Source organism: Centrocercus urophasianus, unplaced genomic scaffold, assembly GCF_019232065.1.
Source record: "Centrocercus urophasianus isolate 14NV4802_14NV808 unplaced genomic scaffold, USGS_Curo_1.0 seq_18, whole genome shotgun sequence".
Lineage (NCBI taxonomy): Eukaryota > Metazoa > Chordata > Aves > Galliformes > Phasianidae > Centrocercus > Centrocercus urophasianus.
In genome coordinates this window covers 21,180,822-21,200,497 of record NW_024884733.1, presented here as the reverse complement: position 1 = coordinate 21,200,497, position 19,676 = coordinate 21,180,822, and the positions used below count along the sequence as shown (strand labels likewise).

Below are 19,676 nucleotides of genomic sequence, written 5' to 3'. Positions count from 1 at the left end.
AATCAGGGTTAAAAGTGAAGTCCTTAATTATGTGAAAGTTCATAATCAGGGTTAAAAGTGAAGTCTTTAGTTATGTGAAAGTTCATAGTCAGGGTTAAAAGTGAAGTCCTTAGTTATGTGAAAGTTCATAATCAGGGTTATGCTGACTGATTGTAAACATTCCTCTTTGTAGATATCGCTATTGACCTCAACAGTAAATCATCTCAAAACCAACGTGAAGTCTGCTTCTGATTTGATTTCTCTTCCTGTCACAGTAGAGAAACTCCAGAAGGCAAGTACCATAGCTGTGTGTTGCTAAGTGCCTCCTGCAGTGCTGGCCTGCTGCTGGGCTCTTGGGGACAGAGAGAACAGCGGGATTTACCTGAACAGTACGTGTGAAATAGTGGTTTCTCTACTGCTTTTAAATTGCAGCTCATGTAATTGATAGTGTATGGTCCTAAGATAATGTGTTGCAGATGTTTAAAAAAACGACGACAAATGAAGGTCTTGGCTCTACCTTTTTGGAAATCCATATGTTTCTGATTATCCTCATGTTGTCACTTCTTTCACTTGGAGATTGCTTTTCTTCAGGCTGCTGATCCTCTTAATGTCATGTAAGATACTGGTCTGTCTGCAGTTTTGCAGTACGTGCACAGCAAAGCATACATTGTACTGGAATGTTTCCTGACAATTCCTTGAGAGACAAGCTCAAATAAGTGACACAAGCATACAAAATGACCTCTGTTAATACGATGTTTTTCTGTGCCCCATAGCTTGAGCCTTCTCTACTGGCCCATTCATTGTGGTTAAAGAAAGGCTTGTCAAAACTTACCTGAGTCTCCCACAGCACTTCTGTTACTTAGCCCAATACAAATATTTATTGCTAAAGCCAGTTGTCAATCCAGTTCTCCTTGTGGCTTCTATAGGTTTCCATTTCTCATTTCCTATTCCTACTAAGTTATCATGTAATCAATGAGCGAATACGTAAAGCAAGCACTGTGGTTTGGTTGACCAGGCTGCTAGGATTTCTTTTTCTGGGAGGACTATAGAGCTGTTACAAGCATGCTGGATTTCCACTGTGTCAAAAGTCATACAGAAGTAGAGTTTAGATCCTGCACGTAATTTATGTAGTAACCTTGGTGTTATCTTGCTGCACTTAACAACAGTACTATCAGTGAAGAGTTTTAAGGCCAACAGATTTCATCTTGCAGTGATCTGCTGAGCAGCCAGGCTTTTTTTTTTTGTGTTGAGATAAGTCTGCTTGGTCATATCTTGTGAAAATGAAAGAGAGTGTCAGAAACATCCAGAGTTCATTTCAGTCTCTCCTATTGAAAGAAGGAAGGTGTCAGATGTGGCATCTGTTTCCTTTCCTCTTTTGATGCCATCTTTCTTGCATGTATGTTTTACGAGGTTGTTGTAATAAAAAACAACCTGGAAGCCTTCTAAGAAGTATACTGTGAGTGTTGAAAAGCTATTCTGATGCCTAAATGCAACAGTGTTAATGCTGGTGGGTTTTATTTCCAGTATCATGCCAGTGAAAAGAATTTCAAGACTCAGGCTTCTTTTAGAACCCTGGCTGATGCTGTAGCTTCTGGGGGATGCCATAGCTGGGTGAAGCTGCTCTGGGTGATGGAATAGCTTCTGTCAGAAGTGCGTTGGGTGTAGGTGGGGGAGCCCAGCTTTTGGTGAGTGCAGAGAAAATGTTCTGCCCAACATCTTGTGCCCAGCTGTGTTTGGGTCACCTGCCTATAAGAGAAGGAAAGAATGAGGGTGCAGCATCAGGAGCAGCAGTGGTGTCACAGCACATAGGCTGACCCACAGAACTCATGGGGATTTTTGTGATGCTTCAGTGCTCTTCTTCCATTAAAAAAAAAAAAAAGGCAATGCTGGCTTGGAAAGCAGGTTAGCAACCTTCAGCAGAGCAGTTCTGCAGTGTGTGGCGCGTCCCCTGAGCAGCCTGAAAGCTGATTAGGGCAGGGTGAACACACAGTGTCAGCACCTGTGTGTTTAATACTGATACTTCGTGCAGAGAGGAAGAAAAATACCTTTATATCAGGGCTTATTTTTTTTAATGCCAAAATGTTTGCATTGCTTTGGGAACCTGAAGGCCGTAGTTGTGGTTTCTTTGCGTGTCACGGTGTAGGGTGTGTTAACTTTTTGGCCGAGATGCCATAGTTGCTGTTTTGTTTGCAGAGGAGGTTGTGTCTGTGGCAGACTGCCTGCTGCTTCATCAACTAAACATTGGGTTCAGGGCATTGAAACATGGGATTTTTGCTGAGATTTTTGTGTCCTTTCTTTCAGACCGTAGCGACCATAGGCAGCACTCTGACCAGTGTTTCTCACGACGTTGAAAACATACAGACAGCTATTGAAGAATACAAGAAATCCATCGAAATGCTCCAGAATGATGTGGTAAATTTGTACTGGTTTAACAGGGTGTGTTCTGAGTTTACCTGCCTCGTTCACAGAGCATAAGAGCTCTGTGAAGTTCTTACCTTATGTCTTCAGAACACTTTCCAAGTCTCAGTAGATGCCAGTGGATACATTAACACACTGCTCATCCTTGTGTAGCATATCCTGTATGATACCAAGCATGTATTTTTCTGGTGCCACAATTGATCACTGCTACACTTTCTGTCCTGTAGGTTTTTGCATTCTGCTACTCTAAAGTTGTAGAGCCTTGGAACTGTCTGCTTTTTGTGATGCAGAATGGCTGCTTATGGTAACTGCACTGCGTCCTGCAAGTGAAACTGTTGAGATGATCTGCTGGTTGAATTAAGGATATGGGCAAGGATGAGGTTATTGACCATCCTTAGCAGAAATTGCTTGCAGTATTTATGCTGACCTCTCTTCTAGTGGAAAAACAGCAAATAAATAGTTTTTCAGTGCAGTACAACGCTACTTTAAATTATATTTTATCTGTGAATATTCTCATTCTGCATCTTATTAAACTAATTAGTGAGTGCTGCAAAAATTTAGTGGATGTGACTATGGCAGTGGTGAAATGTGTGCCTTAATACTTCTTTAAAGGAGAAGAGCCAATTTGGAGGGGTTTAATTAAAAACAACACATTTGACCTTCTGTTGTATTAGCCTAGTTAAAATACTGAACACACAACAGACATGAGCAACAATAACTATCACAAAATATCTTTAGTTGTGATCTGCCAGTTCTTAAGAGCTTAGTATTTGTTACAGTCATCACTTTCTGCTTCTTTCTTTAGAAGGAACTGAAACAGTCCACTGCTCTGCCGACAACTGAGAAAAATCAGACAGAAAATTGCAAACAGGTATTTTGCTCCCTTGCATAAAGAATATTGATACAGCCATGTAGTAGTATATGAAAAAAGTATGGTTTTTATGAAGGCAAAACACAAATGGCATATGTCAGAACCAAGTACAAGATAATATTACTGTAGTTTACTTCTGTGCATGTGCAAACATGAAAGTATTGTAGCCTGAAAGCACTTCCTGTGTGTGTTAACTAAGTGAAAAGTAAAAATCAATATCAAACAAATTACGGCATACTTTGCTCATGTAAATGATTTAAAAGCTTTTTATTGAATGGATTTTATGGCAGGTACTTGCCAATCTGAGCAAGTCTAGGAGCGGCGTGTGTTGAGTCACCCTTGAAATAATGATGTGTGCGAAGAGGGGATTAAAAAAAAAAAAAGTATCCATGCTCACCTCAAATAGTCTGTAATGTAATGTGCCTAGTACCTGCTTTTTTGGGGAGAAATAATTGGTGCAGTTACTAAGCTTGCTCTGGAAGATGAGATGAATAGGCTTTGTGTGTTTGCTGGCATAGCTGAATTGACTGCATTAGCAACAAAGAGGTTAGCCTTGAGGAAAATCTCAGTCAAACTTTGAAAGCTGGAATAGCTTTGTGGAAGCTTCTCTTGAATGTTGCCAGTGTTTCCGTGGTGAGGCAGCCTGAAGTGTGCCTGGTTAAACTGGGTCAGCCACCATGTTGTTGTAGTGCTGCAGAAGTCAAGTAAACCAACATCTCTTGGTTTTATATTTCAGGAAAGCCAGATATTCCACGCAGCTTTGGAGGAGCTAAATAATACTGTAGTGACAAGCCAGAAGTTGAATGACATCAAGCTTCTAAATGTGGATTCAGCCATTGGTAACCTCAGCCAGAGGGTTATGCTCTTGGAAAACACTCCTGTTGCTGTGAATAAGCTGGACAAAAGAAACAACTTGTCTACTGGTCTGGTAAGCATGACTGTGGGTGTCTGCTAATCTCAGTTTGTCCTGCATAGCACATAAACTGCTTCTTAAGGTCTAACTAAAGTGAAAATAAAACGTCGGAGGCTTTATGCCTAGCAAACTTGGAAGAAAAAAGCTTTATTATAGAAAACAGTAAGTACATGAATATACTCAGCTTTCCTCCCCTTTCACTGTAGGGGAATGATACAACTACCTCTCTAAAAGTGGAAAATGAAGATCAGCCAGATAATGAAACGCATTCAAATAAAGAACTGAAGGTAAAGTAAGGAAACAGAAACTACACTGGGTTAGTAGACCCTGTTATTGTCTTACAGTCATGTTTTGAGAGAAGATCTGCAAGCAGGGTTATCTGATCTGGTTTCTTTTACAAGTACAGCATAGAAGGACAGCTTACCTACCCCATGCTGGGGAAAGGAAATGAATTAGGATGGAAAACAAGTTGGAGTTCAAAGTCTTGCCATTTTGATTATGTATGGAATAACATGGCAGAGCTGCTGTAATATCCTTTCATGCAGCTGAAAGTTTAGGGAGGTTCAGACCATTGGCTGTTGCACTGAGAGACTTTGGTAACTGCCTTAATTTGAATTCCCACTGCTATGCTTTCAGCAAAGCTGGTGCAACTATTGTGGCTTCGTGCTATGAGTGGTGTTATAGCATTTACCTGCATATGAAAACTTTCTTGGGCTTATGTTTAATCTCGATAAGCATAATTCAGCATAGGGGAAATATGAAAGGATAATGGGAAGGAAATTCAAGAAGACAGTGATGCCCAAGTTTGCCCAGTCCTCTGACTTCAGATCAGTAGCCTCAGGAGCCAGCAGCCAAAACATGACTTAGGGGAACTTTGTGCTAGTGGACAATGTAATGACTGGCTGTGATGTGGTTTAACAGACTTAATGGAAGAGTGAAGTTTTGGGTTGGAGTTGAGGGGTGGTGCTGTTAAGGTTAGTTTCCATTTTCTGGTAAGAAGACAGATGAGTGACATGGCTATGCTGTCAAATCAGACTTGAAATGCTGTGATCTGGAACTTTGTAATGAAAAGAACAGAAGAGATAAAGATGTAAAAGACATGCTTGACACAGGTGTAGTAGTGTCAGCCGTAAGGCAGTCAGTGCTGCTGTAAACATTTGAAACAATTAGTTATTTCAATTCATGTATAAATGTTCATTCCAAGTACATGTTAACTTTTTATAGTACCGTTTTTCTGTATTGCACCTAATTATATAAGAAATATGGAAACTAAATGTCACCTTGTTTTGAAAATAGGCAAAATACTTGTCTTCTTTTGGGGTTTAGGTTTTGGTTCTGTTGTCTTGTTATAGATGATATGAATTTAGTCCTCACGTGTTCCCATAGATATTTTATAAATTTTTTAATTTTTAATCTTGTTAATAATTTAAAACTTGGTCAGCCTGGAAGGCACAAAGTAATTCAGAAGTACTTGGATACTTGCCCTAATCTTCTCCATGTGTTGAAGGGGTATTTTGTAACAAAATTCTTTTCTGCATATACAGGAAGCAGGAACCAGAGATTCTCAGGAATTAAATCTAAGGGAGAAGCTTCAGCTACTCAATGCTCGTGCAAGTAGGCCAGATGACGACCGACCCATTGAGACATCAGAGAATGGTAAGGGACTTGTGCAACAGTAGCCTCTAAAAATGAATGGATGTTCTCTCTGTAACTAAAAGAGTAAGTAATGAAGGTGAATAATGTTTCCTTGAAATTTTTGGAGATTAGTTCAGCTGAAGTCGCAGAAAGCAGCTCTTAGACATGGAAAATGATGTATGAATATAAAAGTTTGAAGATGACAGTTGCTGTTATGGGAGGAGATAATGATGCATCCCTTGAGGAGGGAGGAAGTGGGGAAAGCAACCCAAGCAGACAGATGTAGATTCAATTACTAAGGCTTGCTCAATGCTTCCAGAATGGGAAGTGAAAAGCATTTGCCAACCGGTCATTCTGTGTGTGATGTTTACAAATATGCTTTTTCCAAGTACAGCATGAAAGCTGAAAGCTGGATAGCTCTCCAAAAATCAGGTTTTCTTTCTTCTGTTCTTCCAGTTCTTAGTAAAAGTGCTTAACATTGCTGTATTCTGAAACAATTTTGCACCATTCTTATCCCATACAGCATCTGTGTGCGAAAAAATATTAGTTCTGGAATTTTTGTTTGTTTCTGCTAACTGTAATTCTGGGAAATTAACAAGACTAATAGAAATTGTTTTGCAACAGTTGAAAGTAGTCCTAGTACTATGACAAAGCCCACAGACCTTTCAAGGCTGGGTTCAAGGTCAGCTGATGACAGCACAGAGAAGAACAGACAGCTGAGACATCTGTCCTTACCAGGAGTTTCCAGCATAGAAGGTGTGTTGTCCTCTCCTGGCTGACCTTTCCTTCTTCTAAATCTTTCATGTAAATGTTTGGGAGGCGTTAAGTGTAACTGCAGTTATGGCAATGTCTGGATATTCTGTGATAAGTTTGGCAAGTTGAAAAGCTTGAGAACCGTAGATGTAACAAGCAGCAGAGGTTTAATCAGGTGTGTTCATTAGAGTCAGTTGTTTGTTTTGAGCTCGTTAAGTATTGTGTCAAACGCCCAAGAGGCTGGGAGAGTAGGCAAGGTCAGAATTAGGATGCTGAAGGAAAAGGAGTTAGGTGTGAATGTGTCTGTTGTTGGTCTGTCTTTGTCCTTTTTTTCTTCTTCTTTTCCTTCTCTCTTTAAGAGGGCGCTGCCTGGCGGAATGAATGGTTTCTAGATCTTGCTGTTCTGTCTCTTCAGCTACTGAAAGGGCATTGCTTTGCATCAGAAAGTGAATGGACACTTCCCTTTATATGATCAGTGCTGTTGGTATAGCAGCAGTCATTCAGAGCCTGCTTCTGTGAAAGATAGCTGTGTCTGAATGCAGTTGGTAGTGGTAGAATGGGCCATTAGCTGTGGCCAGAAATAGGGATTTCATTTTGATTTTTTTAAGACTGAAGAAATGTTGATGGTCGTGTTTTGTGGTTTTTCTTTTTCCTCCTGAACTTATTGACAGCACAGAAGGCAAACTACACGTTTAGAGATGCTTTATTTACTTAATGACTAGGTGGCAACACATAGTGCAGTAAAACTGGTAGAGTAACTTGTACGGTGTTCCTGTGTGCTTCAAAGGATTACTTCTAAGTCACTGTTCTTTTTGCAGATCTTCAGGATTTGTTTGACAAAGCACATGAAGATGCTGATGGAAAACTGTCATTTGAAGATCTTCAAAAGCTGCTGGGCTCTGCAGCCCAAGACTCACAGATCTTTAAGAAATTTGACACAGATGGTGATGAGAAATACTCATTAGAAGAACTGAGATTAGCTTTGGGTGTATAGGATAGAGGTTTAGGGATGTGATGTTGAGGAAAGCTACTGTAGCTAAAGGAAACTACGGGACATGAAAAAACTGCACTTTCCCAGTGTTTTATTGACCTTTGGTTTGTACACATTGACATCTCTTCTTTCGTTTGCATTTATTGAAAAGAAATTTACAGGTTTAGATGTCAATATGGCATCATATTGGGACTGTATTACAATCCAGAAAATTCCCAAACTTGTTTAGAAGCACTTGCTGGTCTTTCTTTCTGAGGGAGTTCTTGTTTTTAATTTAAAATGTGTACATATAAAAATAAAACTATGGTTTTATATTTCACTGAAATTTGCCTTAAATTAGAGAGCTGCACTTTAAGTAAAGCAGAAAGAAATCTGTCTTGTAAAGATGGGCTTTTTCTGCTTGTAAATATCTGAAATAGCTTAAATTATGCATATTTAAGGAGAAGTTAGTGTCAGGGGTTGTGTTGGCAGTGAACTGTTTATAATGAGAGACTTGAGCCTAAAAGGAGTGGTTGAGAGCTTCAGCTGAATTCTAGTTTTAACTCAGCATATCCATGGATGAGTTTGGAGTTAGGCAGAGGAAGGAAGGAAAGAGGAGCCATGCACATCTATAGCAGGACTTACTTTCAGAGGGAAGAGTTGAATGTGTTTTTATATCATAAGCCTACAGGAGCAATTACCTACCAAGTGCTTGGGTTTTCACTTCAGCATTCTTTTAGCTTTGCTGTATTGCATCCAGATTACATTTTCTAAGATGAGCCTAACTGGTTTGAAAAAGAAAAAAGCTACTGAAGAACTTTAACAGATACTGAAGAGGTAAAAAGCCTGCAGTGCAGCCTGCTGGGCAGCCCAATAGCTCCAGCCCTGCTCTCTGTGCAGGTAGAGGTGCACTGAGTCACGCTGACTGATTACTGCAGACCTTGTTATCAGGTTTGCTGATGCTGCTGGCTTCTTCCACCCACTGTTGTTGAGGTCGCTGATGAAGTGCCCTGATTTAAAGCTCCTTGTCGGTAGGATTGTGAGCAGGTGGGGAAGGCTAAAGTAGAATTTGTTTTTGTTTTTTTTTCCTGGTTAACCTGCATGTAATTGCTTCTTGGTACCTTAACCTTTGTCTTCTCAACAGAAGGATTTAAAAGGCAGGGCAGGCAGTTGCATCAGCAGTCTCTACTGACAGGTGCTTTGTGGGTGAGGTTTCCTTGGTACAGAGGAACTTAAAGTTATGTTTATGCTAAACACCAAGCATGTTTGTAATCTCCTGGAACGTGACAAAATACTTTTGCAGGAGGTGTTATCTTGCAGGCCAGGTCAGGGCCAAATCAGATGATTCTGCTCGCAATATCACTAATCTTGTTGGGAGGTTTTTTTGCATGATTAGTGAATTGAATGTACCCACCTCACCGAAACATCAGTTTATGTGGAAGTCAGTTCATGGCTGTTGAATTTTATGTATCTTTGGGCTGGATGTTTATAGCTGTGTGAATAATTGTATTCTGGAAGTATGTAGCAGTGGAGGAATGTGCAAAATGAAACCCTTTTACCCATTGCCTAGGCTTCTCTCACTGTTGCTCTTCTCTCCTATTTGGGTAATGCAGACATGACCCAGTAAGGAGATGCTTTTGATGTGACATTTTAAAGCGCAGTGTTTCAGAACAAATCCAACCAACCTTGGCTTTAAGAGGCCAAGAAGCCAATATTTGCTTCTTGCTGCTTCCTGCACCCTTTTATACACTTCCGTATAATTCCTTAACCAAATAACAATAATAAAACCCTAGCAATAAAATGTAACCATTCTGGTATTTTATTTGTACATACTGTATCATAGCCATATGCCAGAGTTTGCAAAATATTTTTGGAAGTATAATTTGTACGGAATTTACCTTAAAATTTAAGGAATTATAGTATTGCCACGTGAACCTACTGGTGTTTTGTTACTGTATGCTTTACTTTCTGAAGGCTTTTCAACAGCAATAGTGAAGTTTTAGCTAGAGCTTGTTGAGAATAGCATGAGATAGCAGTGTGCTCTGTCTGCAGCCAAGGAGCTCTGTTGGTTACCTGTTGGCATTAAGGCACAGCTGTCTGTGGTGCTGCTTAACATGAATGTCCGGAGTGCAACTGGTTGCTGTTGTTGTTGCCATGTAGGATGGACTCGTGCTTGGAGTTTAACAAAATCTGACCATGTAGGAGTGCAGCAGTAGCTTCTGTTTGGCCTAGGCTTGCTAGTAGCTCTTTGTTGCAGCCTTGGAGCACTGCTGTGATCCCTGCAGGTCTTCTGCTGTGCCTCTGATCTCTATCCCATGTGCTTCCTCTGCTCTTGTGTGCTCGTGGCAGAAGGCATAAGTGAGGGATGGTGAATGTGTTTGTCCAGATCTGTGAGGATATGGTGGGATGTTTGCGTGGGAGCCCAGCGGCACAGCCTGCCCTTGGCAGCAAGTCCTAGGGGAGATGGCTGAAACCAAGAGGTGAAATCAGAGAATCATTAAGGTTGGAGAGATCAATGAGATGATGGCAGCAGTGAGCACTCTGGGGCTGATGTGGGACTCTGAGGACAAGCAAGGTGAGCTCACGTTGGCGTGGAGGCCACAAGCACTGCCACTGGGGTGCAGCCGTGCTGGTGCTGCGGGATGGCCGTGCCCAGGCTGCAGCGGGAGCGCCGTGCCGCTCCTATGCTCTGATGCTCGGTGTCATGTCCACCTTGCGTTGTTATTTTTTGGTGACTCCCGCATAGGGGCCGCTTTGTATTTTGAGTTTACCGAAGGCTCGCTGCTGTGCTGTACTCGTTTCGCTAACGTACGACGGCTTCCCAGGTCCGTGCGAGCTGGCTTGTAGCTCCCGAACACCACGCGCTTTTCTCATGTAACTTTATCTCAATAAAAGCTCATTCGTAACGTTCGCCTCTCTCGTTCATTCGGCAGCGGAACGGAACGGCGGGGCGCCGGGGGCGGGCGGAGCGCTGCTGCGGGCGGAACGGGAGCGGCGGCGGCGGCGCCATGGCCGGGCCGCTGGGGCAGGGCTGGGGGCTGGGGATCGCCATGCGGAGCCGCGCCGCGCTGCGCCCGCTCGGGCTGCTGGCCCCGCCGTGCCGGGGGGCGACGGCCCCGCAATGCCGGAGGGTGACGGGATCGGGGGAGGAGGTGCTGGAGGAGAATCCCTTCTACGGGAAATACCGGCATAAGATCCAGGAGCTGCGCAGGTTGGGGAGGAAGGGAGGGATGGGGCTGGCGGAACGGGGTGAATCGGCTGGCGCTGTTAATGGTCTCTTTTCTGATTCAGGTCCAATCCGGATGTGTTTGAATCCCGGATGGAAAAAAGAAACGAAGTGAAAAAGCAGCCCGTGGGGTGGTCGAAGCAATCAGAGTTTGTCAGACGCATGGAAGAAAAGGCAAGGCCGGTTTTCCTTGTAATTGGTAGAATCAGTGAGTGCATCGTTAAGGCTGGAAAAGACCGTAAGACCATCCAGTACAGCCTGGGAGGTCCGTGGGGCTGGTCAAGAACCCGTAGATGTAGCACTAAGGATTGTGGTTTGGCGGTAGGTGAGCAGTTGGAGCAGGTGATCTCGGAGGTTTTTTCCAACCTTAATGATGCTGTGATTCCATACCTTTGCTGTTGATGGAGGATCAACACAAAGCTACAAACGCACCATTCCTGCTGGAAAGGAGTCCCAAATCTTGCTCTCTAATGGCTAAGAATAGCATTCCAGCATTATTCTGCTGGTTTTTCAGCATGTAGTTTCTGAGCTTAAGGGCTTTTTTAGGTGTTTAATGAGTTCCAGATTAGTTTGGCTAGATCAAACATCAGCTTGCACAGAAGGGTAATGGAGCTGTCAGGGGTCTGGAGTACTAATGTTATGGGGAGCAGCTGAGGAAATAGGATTGTTCAGTCTGGAAAAGAGGAGGCTTGAGAGAGTTGCACCAGGGGAGGACCAAGTTGGATATTAGGAACAATTTCTTCTCAGAAAGGGCAGTGATGCACTGGCACAGGATGCCCAGGGAGGTGATGGAGTCACTGTCCCTGAAGGTGTTCCAGATGTGGCACTGAGAGACACAGTCTGTGGGCATGGTGGCTTGGGGTTGAACTGGACGATTTTAGATGTCTTTTCCTACCTTAACAGTGCAAATGAAAGCAACAACAGTTCAGTAATATTGGATCCAAAATGAGTAGTACTTTGCCTTAACAAATCTTCCCTAATCACCTGATTCATAATTCACGTTTTTGTTCTTCTTGTTGCTTCTCCAAATCAGTAGTTTATTGCAATAAAACGCACTGGAGCAATCTGTAGGCATCTTGAAGTTGAGCTCATACTCAGGAGATGTCAGCAGACATGATATGCATGGCAGGCAGGGCAAATAAGTGGTACTGCAGCTGTAAGAAAATTAATGAATGATGTTTTCTTCTAGGCAGAAGGCCTGAGCACAGGGATGTCAAAGGGAGGATTCACACGAGATAAGGTAAGGAAAATGAACCCAAGTGCTGGATCATGTGCTAGCAAGTGAAGGGTAGATGTTAATGTGGCATACTGTTACCACCAGTGCTTCAGCCAAGAGATCTGAGGTGCAACTACTCTTCCTCACAGTGCACTTCATTAGCAGATGTTCATTTACTATTGGGATTCATTTACTATTGGGATTGTGTTCAAGTCTTGAAGCTCCTGGCAGCCTGTTTTTATTATCCCATCCTTTCTCCCTGACGTCCTGCACGTTCCTGCTAGCCAAGGAATCTCAAAGCTCCCAGTAATAAATCAGAAGGGTTAAGCTACCTCCACAGACTTTAAATATATTTCCAAAGTTCAGCCAGAAGAGGGACAGGAGTATGGCTTTATTCTCTTTAACTTTCTTATATTTTGGCAAGCTTTCTTTGTAAAGCTGCCAGCAGAGCACGTGTGAGATGGGTGAAGGGGAAAGGCTGCAGATCATTTTTCCAGTGCTTTGGAGATCTGCAGAACTGGAGTGAAGCATATTCTCTATCCTGACAGAATCTCTTGTGTTGTGCTTCAGTGTATGAATCCAATTTTCAGCATGTTACTGGTTAAGCTTAGTAGTTTCTATGGCAATTCAGAGAACTAAGATTGCAAATTGGATTAAGTTGCTCTTGTTTGATTTTGTTCTCTGTAATTACATCCATTCATTCTGAAATCTCACTTGAATCAGAGAACTGTCACTGTGCCAGATGCCATATGCTTTGTCTTGCAGACACTTGATTCAATTCTTAACGTTGAGATGGTGAAAGAGAAATCAGCAGAGGAAATAAAGCAGGTAATGGATTTAAATGGCATGAAGTTTGCTCCACATCTGTGCTTAATAATGATATTAAGCACGTGTGTGTGTGTGTGTGTGTGTGTGTATATGAGGTGACTTACCATGTGTTTGATCGCTCAGAAAGTATCACTGCTGCAACTCACAGCTATTTAATGTGGAGCTGTTTAGTTGGGATCAGCAAGCCCCTGTGAGAGGGGAATCCTGGCAGTAGCTCGTATGGATTTTGCTGTGTCTGTTTTGCAGGAATATAAGCAAAGCTTTACCCATCTTCTAACTTCGCTTGTGTTTTTTGTCATGCAGGAGATTTGTACTCAAACTAAAGGTGGTTGGGGTGAGAAGGAGGAGGGTGCATTTGTTCTAAGAACAGTGTGAATCAAGTTATTCTCCTTACTGTCTTTTTAATTTGCACTGTTCCCTTTTATCTTTTATTATGATGCTGTCAGTCAGACTTGGCTGAAAAATGCCCCCTCAGAGTGCTGACGAAGCTTAGTTGACAAATGCAGTTCTTTTTAAAGCATTTAACATACCTGCTAGATGCTTGCTTTTTAATTGTAGATGATTTCCTTTGTTTCTTACAGATTTGGAATCAGTACTTCTCTGCAAAAGATACGGTTTATGCTGTTATTCCTGTAAGTAGTCCCTCAGCGAAAGAAAATGAGGTTTCAAGAAAAACTTTCTTGCCAGGAAGAGTTATTGCTTTCATTGAATAAAGGCCTTTGTTTCTGAAAACATTTATCTTATTATTTTCCCCTCCTGTTGGTTGTTGTCAAAGCTCGTACTTCTTTCTGCACACCTGGATTGAATTTCCAACCTTCTTTGTCTACAGTAACCAACATTCTTTGCAAGACTGTGGTATCCTTTTTTTGTAGCATTTGTGTTTTCACATAATTTTTTTCTCAAGATTTCTCTTCTTTGCTTTCTTCCCTGCAGCACAGACTTGTACTTTTAACAAGGCAGTGTTAAAGTGCTTGTCTAATAAACTTATACTTAATTATGACAGTTCCATGCTATTAAAGTTACTGGCAGCGCTGTTATTCATTGAAAATGTTGTGGTGCTTCCTGTGATAAGATCATATTTCTTATTCCTGATAACTTTACCAGCTGTTAATTGCTCTTATTCTGCATTAACCTGAAAGCTTGTTGTGTTTGTTGGTTGGTTTCATTCTGTGGTGTAGACCTTTGTGAGTGGGGTCGCTGTTCCTTGTTGTGCTGCTTTAGAGAAGCTCTGGGAGCTTTTGAAAGCTATAATGCAAAGCATGTTGTAGGCACAATGGGAATTAGTTTGTGGTGTTATTGAGGGGAAAAAAGCTATGTCTTCTGCCAGAAGTTTTTTTGGTTGGCTGGAAGAAAGGCGTCACATAATTTTGAAGTGCTCGAGAGCGCAGATGGAGGAATTTGGTGTTGATGGGTAGCATGTGTTTTCTTTCCTGAGCACCTTAGAGTAGGTATTAATGCAAGATGCTGGTAGGAAGAGAGCTGGCAAAAGAGATTTGGGGGAGCACAGAAGACGTGTGAATGAGATGGCTGGGTTTCATCAAACCAAGTATGTTTGTGGTTTGAATACAAACTGAAGCAATGAGTATCTGGATAAATATCCTGTGTTTTAGTACTTGAGAACAGTAATGTAAAATCCATCGTTTGGGGCCCAGAACGCATCATCTTGCTCAACTGTTGATGCCACACTTGCTAAGAAGGACACAACATAAGCCTAAAGCATGGCCTCCTGCCTCCACTGAAGTTTCCTGCTGCCTCTTAGAGGCAGTATTGTACAAGCAGGGTACCAATGACATTTAGGTAATGAAGCACTCGTGTAATTTTCTGTGCATTTGTTGTTAACTGTTTCCACGGTGAGACTGTCTGTGGGTGGAAGTTGGGGAATTGTGCTCTGTCAAGTTCAATGAAATGGTACTGAGTAGCAACTGCATCCACAGCCTTGTTACGAAAAAATAATTTTTCTCTTTCCCCAAAGGCAGAGAAGTTTGATTTAATATGGAAGAGAGCCCAGAAGTGTCCATCGGTACGTCTGGCAGAGATCCACAGTGTGGTGATGTATAGTTGTAATGCATTTCTCCTGTCTAAAGCCTAATTCATAAACTTTTGACCCTCCTTTGTTCATATGCATCGTATTGGCTCACTAAGTAAAATGTAGGCGTGCAAGTATTTGTCACGGTGTTCAGATAAAAGCAGTGGCTATTCAGGTATACTGAAAAGTTGATCCAAGTGTCAGGTGTCTAGATTGAAAAAGAGGGGTAGAGTTCAGAAATGTAAGCACGGAATCTCCCAAGGAATGATTTCATAGAATCATGGAACTGTGTAAGTTGGAAGGAACCTTTAAAGGCCTTTTAGTCCAACTCTCCTACAATGAACAGGGACGCCCACGGCTCCATCAGGTGCTCACAGCCCAGTCCAGCCTGACCTTGTATGCTTCCAGGGGTGAGGGCATCCACCACCTCTCAGGGGAACCTATGCCAGTGCCTCACCACTCTTACTGTAAAAATAGCAGCATGCATCTGGTTTCCAGTAACTGGTGTCTTGTGGTTAATCCTCTTCCATGCAGTTTTGTGTAGGCCAGCTTCATTGATGTTCTTCTGTATCTTTCCTTAATATTTCAAGTGCCCATGTTTTAGTCTGGAAGAAGTGTTAGCTGCAGCTACACGTCATCATGGCATTAGACTGCATCTACATAGAGAACGTGAGTTCTCTTGTCTCACAGTTGATGTTAATGGTTCCTGTTTCATCTTAGGTTTGCTTCCTGACAGTAAATAAAAGTAGAAATATTTTTAAGGGAGAGCTATAATAAATAATGGTGTTCTCTGTAAGTTCCTTTACAGAGCATTGTAATTCAAGGGTTGTGACAAGGGAAGGAAGTGGGGAGTTGGGTGTAGTTGAATCCTTTGTTACATACATAGAGTAAATATTCAGTGGGTTGTGCTATATATGTATGACAGCACAACAATGCATAAAACACTGAGGATTCTTGAGATTGGAGTTCAGTGCTTCTCATGGGGGCTGGTAGGTATCTTGTAAGTCTCAATTAGAGAATTCCTGTTGCTTTGAAAAAGTTGAACTGCAGAGGATAGGAACAGCTAACAAGAGAATGTTTCTTCAGTTTTGTACCACGTGCTGCTGATTAGTATTGTTTTCTGGTGAAAGTACTGTGTTTTTACAGTAATTTGTGCAGTGAAGCGTGGGCTTTGTGCAGATTGCACTTGCTAAGCTAGAAATTAAATCCTTCACTGCTTCATTGAATCAGAGGATAGCTAGGCTTTGTGACATCGTAGATCTGATTGAGAAACTTCATCAGATTGATGGCTTGGTCCTGTGTGTTGTGTTTGCCAAGATCAAATATGTCTGGATTCCTGAGCTACGTGGAGCTTAGGAAGTTAGTTACAGTTTTGAGTGTTTCTGTGCAGTCCGTTGGCATTTAGTCAAGTATCCTGCTTGTTTCCTGCTCCTACTGTCCTTCCTCTTGGTGTGGGAAAATGACCAAGTCCCAGCCCCGTGGAGCCAAGCAGACTCTAAGTCTCAAAGAGAAAATGCTTGCCTCTTGTTCTGGAACAGGTAATAAGGTAACTCTACAGGATTGGCAACTCTGAATGTTCCTCATCTGATTTGTGACCATTTCTAGTACTGTTAATTTCTTAGAAGCAAGCTGGCAGGTCAGTGTGAATGCTCTCTACAGTCCTTTCCTTTGTCTCATATAATACTGATAACAATGTGTCTCAATGTAGGTGATTTTCTGTTGTGGCTCTCTTAAGAGTTTATGTTGGAGGCCAGTATGATACTGGGATTTATTTTGTTCTATGAACAGGAGTCTTATTTTTTTATCCCTTCTCTGCAGTTTCTGTATGCTTTGCCAAGAAAAGAAGGCTATGAGTTCTTTGTGGGGCAGTGGTCAGGAGCAGAACTTCACTTTACTTCTCTAATAAACATTCAGGTGAGTAGTTACCATAACAGGTTTAAAGATGGCTTGGGGACCAGAAATATATATAATTGTTACTGAATAATTTGATGAACACGTTGTGTAGCTTAACTTGAAAACAGTTATCAGTGAAAAACTGCCCTGAATTATGGGTATTCAGTAAATTTATGGTACTGTGTCTCTTTCTTCTAAGAGAGAATGGGGTAGAAATCGAGCAGTCTCGGAACAGAAAGAAGAGCCAAGCATTTTAGAGTTGTCTGCACAAACTGTTTAGAATACCAGCAGATGCTATGAAATGCAGTGTCTTCCTATAAATTGCAGATTATTTTGAATGTGGTTTTTGGTTAAGAAAAAACTCAAACTCTTCAAATTGCTTGTTTTCTGTAAGTACCAGAAATAATTAGAACTGACCCTTAAGCCCTGAAAAATGACAGTCTCCATAGCAGCTAATACTCAAAAATATTATATGTATAATCAAGCCCAAAAATGTGCTGTAAAGCTGAAGTTCTTTGTGGGATACCAACAGGTTTCTTTCCTCCCTTCAGACCCAAGGTGAAGCTGCTCCTAGCCAGTTGGTCTTGTACCATTATCCTGAGTTGCAGGAGGAGAAAGGAATAGTACTAATGACTGCAGAAATGGACTCCAAGTTCTTGGTAAGAGAAAAGTGCTCATTGACTTCCTTCATTTTATACTGCTTGTTCTCCTATAGTTGCCCAGAGATGTAATGGATGCTGCATCTCTGGCCACACTCAAGGTGAGGCTGGACAGGGCTCTGAGCACCTGATGAAGCTGTAGGTGTCCCTGTTCTTTGCAGGGGAGTTAGACCAGATGGCCTCTAATGGTCCCTTCCACTTCAAATTCTATGTTTCTGTGAACTGAAAACAAATTAGTCTTAAAAAGATCCTTTCTCAAATAGTACTAGATTTCTTTCATCTAATCTGTTTAGTGATCTACGGGAACTTTGAAGGAAATTAGCTGTCTTTGGCTGTCTGGTGTTTGCAGTTCATACGTTATTTTTTCTTGCTCTGGTGATTATAGTTTATTTTTGTGAAACATTAGGAAAAGTCAGAAATATTTCTGATCTTGTTAATGGAAACAAATGGAAGTGGTCGCCACCTGCCAAAGTTAAATCAGCGTTCTGAACACTTGATCTAGAAGAACTAGTCAAAGCAAGATATATCCAGAGCTTTGCATTGAGTTCCTGGGTTCCTCTGCTCTTTCTCCTATGTGTGGTTGTACTGCTTTTTGGATATCTGTAATAATATGGCTCTAGGACTTATGGCTCTAGAGATTAGAGTGGTAGAACAAGATAATAACCAAAGCACCCTATCTCTAATTTGACCCACTTGCGTTATTTCTGAAATTATGTGGTAATACATTTGCCCTGTTGTGTCTCAGTGGGCAAATTTTGCAAAGTAAATCAGCTGTAAGAAGAGAGAGGTGAGGCTTTGAATCTCTGTTGCCTTATAGTGGGTAAAGGCCATGAAAGGTGTGGAGCATGTTTGACCTCTGAGGTACAGGTTCTGCAGGAGGCTCATTTGTAGGCACAGTGCTCAGGGGCCTGAGTAGGTCAGGAACAGGAGTGAGATGATTTGTGAAGACAGTGGGTAGGACTGCAGCCTTTCAGCCCCCAAAGAATCTTTTTCAATGGGAAATGGCAACAGTCAGCAGTGACAAATTCTTCATTTTAACTTGCAGGCGGTCCACGAAGCGCAGTGCTTGGCGAATCAGGTGCAGCTCTTCTACGCAACGGATTGTTCTGAGACCTATGAATTAGTGGAGACCTTCAACCACAGATCCAGCGAATTTAAATACATGTCAGTTATAGCAAAGCTTGAGCACAGCGGCCTTGGAAAGGCACTGAGACCTAATCAGGTTTCTGACGAGTCATAGAGCCTGACGGGCGAGTGAAGGAGCCAGCAGCAGGCGGGGGGCTCTCGTCTGGGGTGCTTCCCATCTCTTGTTTTGTGAACTTGAGTTGGCTACAAAAGGGATCTGGAAACATGCTGGGATTGTGGTCATCAAGTGGGTCTGGCACTGATGCAAGATGAGGACTTGGGTCATTTGGGCAGTGGTAACTAATTGCTGGACTGAAGCACTGCACTTTGGCATAACTTTGTCAGAATGAGCCATTCTCTCATCTCTGATTTATGCTGCATGCTGTATTTTATTTTGAAATCTGAAATGTCAGAAGGGCAGCTCTGTAATGAAGTGTGTAGACATCAAGAGAGAGAGCAAACAATGTTTCTTCTCTGTAAATGCATTTAAAATGCCCTCTGCCATTATAATTGCATGGTCTAGTGCTTTTCATCTGTGAGGAATTTATACAGACTTGTCTATCAAGAAAAAAGAATAGGTCTGATGGTCTAAAACAGACTCCTCATTGTTACTTTGTGTGTGAGGTTCCTTGTGCAGATGTGTAGCAAGGGCCATGCCTTTTTCAGGACTGAAGAACAAAGTGCTTGGATTTGTTCTGGGAGTGTTTTGCTTCTTAATTGATGTATTCATTTCATCTCGTTGGGCTTCTTAGAGACGTTTTGCTTGAGGAATAGGAAAACTTGTTTTTATTTCTGCATATTTTTGAGTAGTGAAGAGGAATTACCACATGCTTTTTGGAGTGATTTTTCTCAGGCTGGCACCTACACAGCCAACTGTACACATGGTATTTAAAGAGACAAAAAAGAAAATAGCTCCTGTCCCCATATCAGGAAAGCTGCTATCTATGATGAAATGGCATAAGAGAGCCACCACCCAGTTGCTAAATGACAACTGGTGTGAATATGTGCAGCTGCTTTAACACAGCAGTGTTTGTAGGAACCTGGCTTCGTGGGCTGCAGCAGAGTAGGTTTTTTTAAACCTGCTTTCAACAGAAAGATCCCAAAGCATGTGTGCTTTGAGCTTCTCTTGCTTTCGTCCCCAGCAGAGGCAGCCAGTGCATCCTC

At 42.0% G+C, this 19,676-nt stretch overlaps 2 protein-coding genes across 2 annotated transcripts in view; both read left to right on the top strand.

Annotated features, from left to right (window-relative positions):
* The window catches only part of EFCAB14 (EF-hand calcium binding domain 14), a 12,526-nt gene extending 2,077 nt beyond the window's left edge, over positions 1 to 10,449 (top strand). Inside the window, exons 2-9 of the mRNA XM_042819863.1 lie at positions 173 to 271; positions 2,281 to 2,391; positions 3,203 to 3,268; positions 4,005 to 4,196; positions 4,388 to 4,468; positions 5,726 to 5,837; positions 6,441 to 6,572; positions 7,388 to 10,449. Coding sequence (XP_042675797.1) covers positions 173 to 271; positions 2,281 to 2,391; positions 3,203 to 3,268; positions 4,005 to 4,196; positions 4,388 to 4,468; positions 5,726 to 5,837; positions 6,441 to 6,572; positions 7,388 to 7,563 — 969 coding nt within the window. The 3' untranslated portion in view covers positions 7,564 to 10,449. The remainder of the gene's footprint in view (positions 1 to 172; positions 272 to 2,280; positions 2,392 to 3,202; positions 3,269 to 4,004; positions 4,197 to 4,387; positions 4,469 to 5,725; positions 5,838 to 6,440; positions 6,573 to 7,387) is intronic.
* Positions 10,450 to 10,547: 98 nt separating this feature from the next.
* ATPAF1 (ATP synthase mitochondrial F1 complex assembly factor 1) lies at positions 10,548 to 19,213 on the top strand. Its single transcript, XM_042820046.1, has 9 exons — positions 10,548 to 10,750; positions 10,831 to 10,939; positions 11,955 to 12,005; positions 12,747 to 12,809; positions 13,391 to 13,441; positions 14,782 to 14,829; positions 16,654 to 16,749; positions 17,280 to 17,387; positions 18,433 to 19,213. The coding sequence occupies exons 1-9, from the start codon at positions 10,548 to 10,550 to the stop codon at positions 18,625 to 18,627; spliced, it is 924 nt and encodes a 307-aa protein (XP_042675980.1). The 3' UTR covers positions 18,628 to 19,213.
* Positions 19,214 to 19,676: the final 463 nt, after the last annotated feature.